This window comes from Pteropus alecto, unplaced genomic scaffold, assembly GCF_000325575.1.
Source record: "Pteropus alecto unplaced genomic scaffold, ASM32557v1 scaffold164, whole genome shotgun sequence".
In the NCBI taxonomy this organism is placed as follows: domain Eukaryota; kingdom Metazoa; phylum Chordata; class Mammalia; order Chiroptera; family Pteropodidae; genus Pteropus; species Pteropus alecto.
This window is the reverse complement of record NW_006439568.1, coordinates 1,922,181-1,931,032: the sequence shown is the minus strand read 5'-3', so window position 1 is coordinate 1,931,032 and position 8,852 is coordinate 1,922,181. Positions and strand designations below refer to the sequence as shown.

Genomic DNA, 8,852 nt, shown 5'->3' with positions numbered 1-8,852 from the left:
CTATCTATCTATCTATCTATCTATCTATCTATCTATCTATTTATTTATTTATTAGTTTTTACAGCCATTTAAAACAGGAAAGAAAAATCATTCTTCATTCTCATGAGCTATTTGAAAACAATCCATGGGCAAGGTTTGGCCTATGGGCCATAGTTTATGGGGGAAGGTGGGTACAGAGAAGTACAGAAAGGAAGGACATGTGTGGAGGCCAGTGAGAGAAGGCAGAGGCTTCTCTGACTGATGGAGGCTGCCAGGCTTCAAAGTGTTGATCAGAGCATTTCACTGAGGTTGCTGCAGTTAAATGGGCCCATAGGGCCAGCTGAAAATGGATTTTGAATGTTGGACTTAGAAGTTTGAATTTCATGTAAGAATCATCAGTATCCATATGTAGTCAGGCTTTACAAGAGCACTGGACAGAGGAATGCCCTGCTGTACCTCAGACTGAATGGCTGCCTCTTACTTATCCTCTTCTCTTAAGTACCCATGTGATCTCTTTCCAAAGATGAGCTTTCAGCAAGATGATATGTTCTACTTCGGTACATTACTTAGACTAGGATTATCAAAGGGTGAGAAACTTCAGGGGCACGAAGTTATCTGAGTATAAAGACAGTCCCTACCAAGCGATAAATTGGTACCTGAGTGCAGAAATGCCATATCCCTCAGCTCAGAGGGTTAATAGTGTTTGCGTTATATTATAGATACATTATTACTTTGATAAAATTCTTTTTGAAGTGGATGTTCTAAGATTATATAAATATTTAACATTTTTTATTATTAATTTCGCTCAGTTCCTGCTATGGTCCTTAAACCAGTTACTCCTATAAAAGAGGATCCGGGGACAACATTTGGTAATGCCACTTTCTGACCTTCAGCAAGAACTTTTTTTGCTCATTGTCGAACCCATTCCATTCTATTGCCTTTCAGTTACATTCTTCATCTTCAACTGAACATGCATAAAACCAATCTCTTGTTCTTAAGAGAGCCATGCCTAAATCTAGTCTGGGATAGCTTCCCTCCCTGTAACTTGCTTTAATTTTTTTTCATACCACCTTAGTTTTTGGGTTAACTGGAGTTCTCTATTAAGGTAAATTTCATATATCTATTGGAGTGCCTGATCTTGATCTATCCTAACCAGATTTAATGAGGAAGTTTCTTTATACATTCTTTGTACATCTACCATTTAAAAATCTGCTTGGTTTTTTGTTGTTTTGTTAACGTTTGGGTAATAAGGGTTTAGTAAATTGTTTAACAGATAATGTGATCAAAGCCAATAAGTTTAAATAGCAAGCCCCATCCTTAGGGTTAATCTTACTCCCCCTTACTCTCCACCATAGTTTAGAAATGATTCTTAACCTTTTAATGCAGTCAGGGAACTCTAGGATAATGTGATAAAAATACCAATCTTTACTCTCTGAGTTAATAACTTCATTTTTATGTCAATTTTGTCCCACCTCCGATATCTTCAGTAATAAAAGAAGATACAGTAGCATAGTAAGGATAAAATTTTTACACTAGAAATCTATATTTCCTGAAAATCTATCAAGATTTGGAAAACTTTTAAAAAAATTTAATCCCTGTAATTTGCAGAGCCATAAACTTTAAAATAACTAAAGGTTATCTATTTCCACTTTCAAAAATATCTCAGTGGACATATCATTCACTCAAAACCACTCCATATCTAGATGCACCTGAAAAATGTGAAGTCCTTGGTTTCAGGAGCCTTGTAGTCTATCACTGATTGAGAATGTCAACCCACATACCCCCTGGTGAAAGAATCATGAAGAGCCCTTACCCCTTCAGGAGTGGCCGTTCCTGTTTGGAAGAGATATAGTCTTTCCTCTGAGTCATAGGAGACAAGTTTTACTTCTCATTCTGCAGGCTAGTTGAGCACAAAAACTATTCCTGCACAAAAAGCCTACAGAATGAGAACAAGCAGGATGTTTTTGCAAATTCAGGATTTCTCTTGGGCATGTAAACATTAAGTGTTAGATTAATTATATAAGGTCTCAAAGAAGTAAAAAAAATCTATGTGGGCTTCAGCAGAGCAGGGTCAGAATATGGGCCTTGATGTCACATCAGAATTTACACAGGTGGAAAGGCAAGAGTGAACAAAGACAAAAAAGTAAGATATGTGTAGAGACAACAGAGGGGCAGAGATCCTGCTTCTTCTAAGTATCAGTCAAAACATGTGTGTTGGCGATTCTGCATTTGGATGTAAAAATGGGAAGTCAAAGGAGGCTGATATCATTTTCATGGGCATCAGAAATCTCTTCTTTCCATTAGATAAAGTTTTCCCTGTACTAAGAGTTAATGGGTGGTAAACAGAGACCAAAAATAATGACTGTCTCATGAGATGAAGAAGTCCCTAACTATAGTTTGATCAAATCTTTAATTTCCCTTTGTATTAGTTTGCTAGAGCTTCCATAACAAAATAGCACAGAAGTGGTGGCTTAAATAACAGAAATCTATTTCCTACAACTCTGTAGGCCAGAAGTCTAAGATCAAGGTGCCAGTAGGTTTAATTTCTCCTGAGGCTTCTGTCCTTGGCTTTCAGACAGCCATCACCTTGCTGTATCCTCACATGGCCTTACTCTGTGCATGAGTGTCTCTCATCTCTCTCCCTCTTTTTGTAAGGACATCAGTCTTATTGGGTCAAGGTCCCACCCTTAACACTTTATTTAACTTTAACTGACTCCTTAAAGGCCCTATCTTCAAAGAGAGGCACATTGAGAGTTAGGGCTTTAACATATAAATTTTAGGGAGACACAATTCAGTCTATAACTCCCTTCATCCAGAAATTTAAAAAAGGAAATTATTCTAGAGGTGATAGTATACTGGCAATATTCATTTTGAAGTGAATGTTGTAGCTCTTAATATATATATATATATTTTTAAACTTTTATTTTATTCAGTTCCTGTTACAGAGCTTGAACCTGTTACTTTTACAACTGAGACCTTTGGGACAACATTAGGTAATGATCCTGTGCCATTCGCTAAGTGCTTTTGCTCTTTATTGTGTAGTCCATTCAGTCTCCATTCCCATAACATGGCTTTTCTTTATGAGAAAGCCACCATCATCCTCCACTGCCATTCAATCACTTCCTTCTAATTAAGAGTACTGATACCTCTTAAAAATGTTTGTTTGTTTTTACGAGAGCTGGCATGAGCTTAGCTTAAAACATTTACCTGCCATGTGGTGATTTAAGATTGTCATGTTATCTTGTGCTTCGTTGAGCAGTGCTCTATGTTAAAGCTGAGTTTCAAACAAATTGGGATCTATTTTTTATCTAGGCTGATCTGCAATAACAGCTACTCATGTTCCTTTGTACATAAAGTTTCTAGATTTTTTAAAAAGCTCTCTGCATGTTGTTTCTTTGTAGGTGCTTTAAGTAGTGATGTGTTTTATTACTAATTTGACAAATAAGGATTACCCAAATCTGAAATTTTAAATTATAAGCTTGTCCTTAGTGTGACCCTAACTTTTGTACCCCTTGTACCACGGTTGAGCATACCTTGTCAATCATTTATTCCCAATGAGAAAGTTCTATGAGTATCTGGTTATACATGCTAATCTTCATGTCTTGAATGAATGACTTCATTATATATGTGAGTTTGCTCTCAAAGTACCTCAGTGATTTAAAAAAAAAAGTCACATTGGCATAAAATGAGTAAAACTTTTAAACTACAGACAATTTCCTGAAACTCTAGGAAATCTAACAAGTTTTAGAAAAACCTCTCCTTAGTATCAAGAGCCATAAGCCTAGAGTAACACAAGACTTTTTTTCTTCAGCTACCAAAGCATCAAAAAGGCCCCATCGTCCACGTCCCAGACCTAAAACCACACCGAGCCCTCAAGTACCTCAGACCAAACCGGGTAAATGTGTGATTCCTAGTACCCTAGTGGGCACCCAAAGCAGTGCCAAACTCTTATTTTCTCTAAGCATTAGATCATGAGGCATAGTAATGTCTCTTCCGCTTATGTGTCAAGAATAGAACTGTGTGAGATACAGTGGGTGCCAGAATATTTTATTCTTTCTATAAGAGTCTTCTTCGATATGAATTTAGTATATTTCTTACTGTCAAATTCCATTCAAATCTTAAAACTTCTTTAGCAGAGCCAATATCTTCAGTTCAAGTAAATAAACAAATTGTAAGCCCCTTGCATGTTCCTGGACTAATATTGGCAACCATGGGTGATATGTCAACAGCGGGAGACCTATTTTATTTCTAAAACAGTGAAGTTGAGAACATGTCTGCATGATACAAACATTAAATATTGACTTTGCAAAGGAAAAGGTCAAGGTGAATTGGCCTTGGACCTACTATAGGATTTGAACAGATGGAGGGGAAAGTGAGCCAACTGAAGGACTGGACATGTGGGTAGGGTGGGTGGTGGGTCAACCATAAAGGCAGTCCAGTCTGCCTAGAACAGACTGTCCTAAGCTGATCAAAATATGGCTGTTGATGATGCTGCATTTGCAAGAGTCCATCTGGACAGTTGAAAGAGGACTTTGAGGACCTGACCTGAGAGCTTAGGTGTGACATAGACATGAACTGTCTTTTCACTTTTTCTGGGCTTAAGCCAAGCATATGCTCTACTCAGTACTACAGACTGAGTGACTGTCTTTATCCTGCTCTTTTATATGCCATGGCTTAAACAGAGGACTCAGCCTGTTTGCATAGATGAGTTCTTGGCAAGATCAACACAGTCTTCTTGAATGATTAATTTTTATATTGATTTCAAACTTACAAGCTGTCTATTTCTCCATGTTGACTTAAACATATTAAGTGATCATTTTCAGGTTCCATAGAAGTATAGGTTGATCAGATTTTTTAAGACAATTTCTTTTCTAAGTATATATTAGGTAAATGCATAAAAATATTTTCCAGTGCAGAATTTTCCATATCAGTTAGAATCTATTAGTTGAAACCTAGAACTTCATGTTGACTTTTTTACAATACTCAGGATAGTTCAAAGGCTAAGCCTAAGACTGACTGTGGTTATGACTTGTCCAGATCTTCAAAGAACAATCTACTCTTTTTCTCAGTTACTTTTCTCTCTTGTTTCTAAAGAAGGATTGATATACAAGTTAGATTTTGGGGGTGTAAATATTCTAACTTTTCATGTATTTTAAAATCTCTTTGGTTTACTGTATTTTGGGTCAGTTCCTGCTACAGTCCTTGAACCTGTCACTCTTAGACCTGAGGCCCCTGGAACAACATTAGGTAATGATACACTGTGTTTTCAACAAGGCTTATCCTGATTATTATAAAAACTAGAGTTTCATCTTGCTTTGTGTGATAGTAGTGTCATTCTTTGTGGCCATTCATTTACATTCTTCTTAAAATTATGAAAAGTGTTAAAACTAATTACTTGTTTTTAATAGAACCAGTCATGCATGAACCTACTTTAGGACATTCATGTGCCATGTAACCTATATGAAAATGTATCATGTCATTCTTTGTTTTCTTTATTCAGTGTTTGTAATCAAACTGGTTTTCAAACATATCATGGATCTCTACCTCTTATCTAGACACACAAAACCATTAGTAGCTATCATAGGGCCAAGAAGATTCATTTATTACACATCTACATTTCTGCCTTCTTTTCCTATTTGCATACTATTGTTTTGTTTCTATCTAGGTAGTAGTATGTTCTTATTTTAGTAGTTATTTAGAAAATATGCCAAAGCTTGAAATATTAAATTATAAATCTCAGATTTAGTATGACTGACCTTCACTACTATTCATTAAAATTTAGCTATGGTTCTTAACCTTTTTGATGCGTCATCAAGCTGCCTTATGAGAATTTACTTATAGTTACTGATCTTTATTTCTTTAGTTAAAAAGCGGTTTTTGTCTTCAAAAAATCTTCTATGATGAGAGAAGATATAAAAGGATTATATGTGACAAAAATCTCAAACTAAAATAGCAAATGTCTAAGAAGTCGTAGAAAATCTAGTCATGTTTTCACCTTCAGTAGCTTCCAGAACTATAGATAATGTAGTTTGTAGTAATCGATAAATTTCTTCCTTCAGCTTCCAAACCATCGAAACGAACAGGCCGTCCACGTCCCAGACCAAAAACCACACCACGTCCAAAAACAACTGAGTCAGAACCAGGTAAACATATGCTCCTGGTTTAGAGTCCCAGCAGCCTAACCCAGTAGGGTCTCAAGAGTAATATTTGGAGCAGGAAAAGTTAAATTAAGAAGGAGTGGAACCTTGAAATTGCCATGGTACAAAAGGGTGAGTAGAAAGGTGGGAGGAATAAAATTAGAATGGTGGATGAAAATAGAGGCTAACCAGAGGAAAAAGTCTAACTGCAGCACTAGTATAGAGAATGTCTGATTCAAGGTCATAGTCAAAGCTTTTCTGGATCTAAATCGGTCCATGGACTCCCACGACGTTGATCCTTAGGTACCTGATAGACAAGTCGAGATTCAATCCAGTAGACATCAGAAGCTCTTCTCTGCACATGAAGGCATGCTCTTTCTTTGATTAGAATGGAGGGAGACCCTGTTGGATTCATCAGGCTGAGGCCTCAATCTCTTTCCAAAGATATATTTGTAGCAATACCTACACATTCCACTTTGACTTATTAGAATCAGATAATTGAAGAAGGAGGGATAAGGAAATAAACCTGGCTTAGGTATGGCCAAACTTTAGGAAATCAACCATTTACTTTTCTAGTTTAACAGTTTTTAAAAGTTGCTATATAGTCTAGAAACTATATTATACTAGTAAGATTCAATTTCTAATAAATGTTTGAGTTTTATTTAAAACAAACATTTGGCTTATTTTTAATACTTTTGGTCAGTTCCTACTGCAGACTTTGAACCTATTACATTCAGGACCGAGGCTTGGGTGACAACACAAGGTAATAATGCAATGTGATCCTCAGTAAGTGCTTTTCTTTCACATTGTCAATCTCATTCCATCAACATCGTATCTACATGTACTTTTGCTTCTTAAGACTACATCATCATCCTCTTTTGTCACTTCATTATATTCTTCATCCTAAAAGTATTGAAGATTCTAGTTCTTAAAACAAGTTATGACTTCTTTTTAAAAAAGCCATGCATGAACCCAGCTCAAGTCATCTGTCGTGCATGTAACCATATGAAATCGTTTTGTCATCATGTGTATTTTTTAATCAATGTTTTGTTAAAGCTGGATTAAAAAGGAATTCTCTTGACTCTAATGACTATTATAGTGTCAGGGAGTTTCTCTGTGGATCTAAAGGTCTACTTTTTAAAATACCTATGTGATATTTGTTCTTTGATTGACAGTTTAGTTAATTGCATGGTCTTATTTTAGTAAACTGTGAAAAAGTATGTGGCTATCACCACAACCATATTTTAGCAGTGATTTCTACCAATTTTATTCAGTAGGAAAGCTTCATGTATGATACTTCACATCCTGAATTAACAACTTAATATCTGACTCATTTCTAATGAGCTTTCAATTGTAGAAGACACAGTACTGTAATAAGGGTGAAAGTTTCTAATTAAAAAGCTAAAAAGATACATTTCCTAAAATATAATGAAATTTAATAAGTTTTAGGAAATATAGAGCCATATGTCATACTATCCATAGCTTCTGAACTACAGACTATGTAATAACTAAGGGTATTCTTTCTTCAGCTCCTAAAACATCAAAACGGACCCGTCGTCCACGTCCCAAATCTAAAACCACACCAAGTACAGAGGCACCTCAAACCAAACTGGGTAAATGTGGGTTTCTGGTTAAGGGACTGAGGCCTAGTAGCTTTGGGCAGTCTTGGATCAATGCCCATGATAGGAGTGATAGAAGGCACAAGATGATCTGGGGCTGCTCCCACTGTCGAGTTAGCAAAGGAAATCATGGTTTGGGAGGCCTGTGTGAGAGCTGAATTCCTTGTGTTTATTGCATAAAGATATTTTCTTTAAGTATGTATTTTTTTTACTTTTTCTTTTTAATTATATTTTTCTCTTAAAGTTACAAGATCTTCAGTAGACTAAGTATTTTTAATTTAAGAAACAAACATTAAGTGCCTTCCATCCTCCTACAGCTACATCAACAGCTGTGAAAATATCACAGAAGTAGGCAGCTTGTTTTTACTTCTCAGTCTGTAGTCTACTCAAAGTCAAAATCTACCCCAATATGAAACATTCAAAGATTGAACTAAGGCAGTGTATCTGTGCAAATCGAGCTCACTTTTGCAGGGGCTATAAACACCTATGAACTTCGAGATAGAGAAGTTTGTGAAGGAGAGAAATAAAGAATTGGACAGGAATAAAATCATGGACATGAACAGAGGCAGAAAGAAGGTAGCCATAGAGGCCAACCAGAGGGCACATGCTTCTGGAACAAGAGAGATCCTGCTTCTAAGTGGTGATGAAAGTGCTGAGTTTGGAAAGATCCATAAAAGCAGTTAATGTTCTTCAATATGTGACTCAGAAGTTTGGATCTGATTCTAGAAGCATCAGTGGTCTCTCCCATCTATGTAGGATAACACGTTTTTGTGATCAGAAAGGTACTCTACTGGGCACCACACACAGAGTGGATGTTCCTTATCCTGATTTGTTGAGTGCCTTTGCCATAAATGAGGTGTCAGCCTATTTCCAAATGTGAGTTTTCAACAAGATGAACATGATTCAATTTGCTTTATTCTTTGCTATGCCTCCTTTCAAACACTGAAGCTATTTATCGTATCCATGCTTATTTAGACATACTATTTTCTTAAAGCTTCCACAGATAAGCCAACAATTGCCAGAACAGTTACATAAGTATATATTTGGTAAAATGTTTAATCAAGTTTCCTAGGGTAGTCTTCTATAATAGTTGGGATTAGGTACTTAGATACCCAGG

The 8,852-nt window shown here is 36.2% G+C and overlaps 1 protein-coding gene across 1 annotated transcript in view; it reads left to right on the top strand.

The window, feature by feature from the left end:
* Positions 1-8,852, top strand: part of ABI3BP (ABI family member 3 binding protein) — a gene marked incomplete at its 5' end in the record, with an annotated part of 234,390 nt that overhangs the window by 149,037 nt on the left and 76,501 nt on the right. The window contains 7 exon segments of the mRNA XM_025050066.1: positions 789-848; positions 2,913-2,972; positions 3,791-3,874; positions 5,167-5,226; positions 6,039-6,122; positions 6,820-6,879; positions 7,646-7,729. Of these exon segments, the coding sequence (XP_024905834.1) occupies positions 789-848; positions 2,913-2,972; positions 3,791-3,874; positions 5,167-5,226; positions 6,039-6,122; positions 6,820-6,879; positions 7,646-7,729 (492 nt within the window).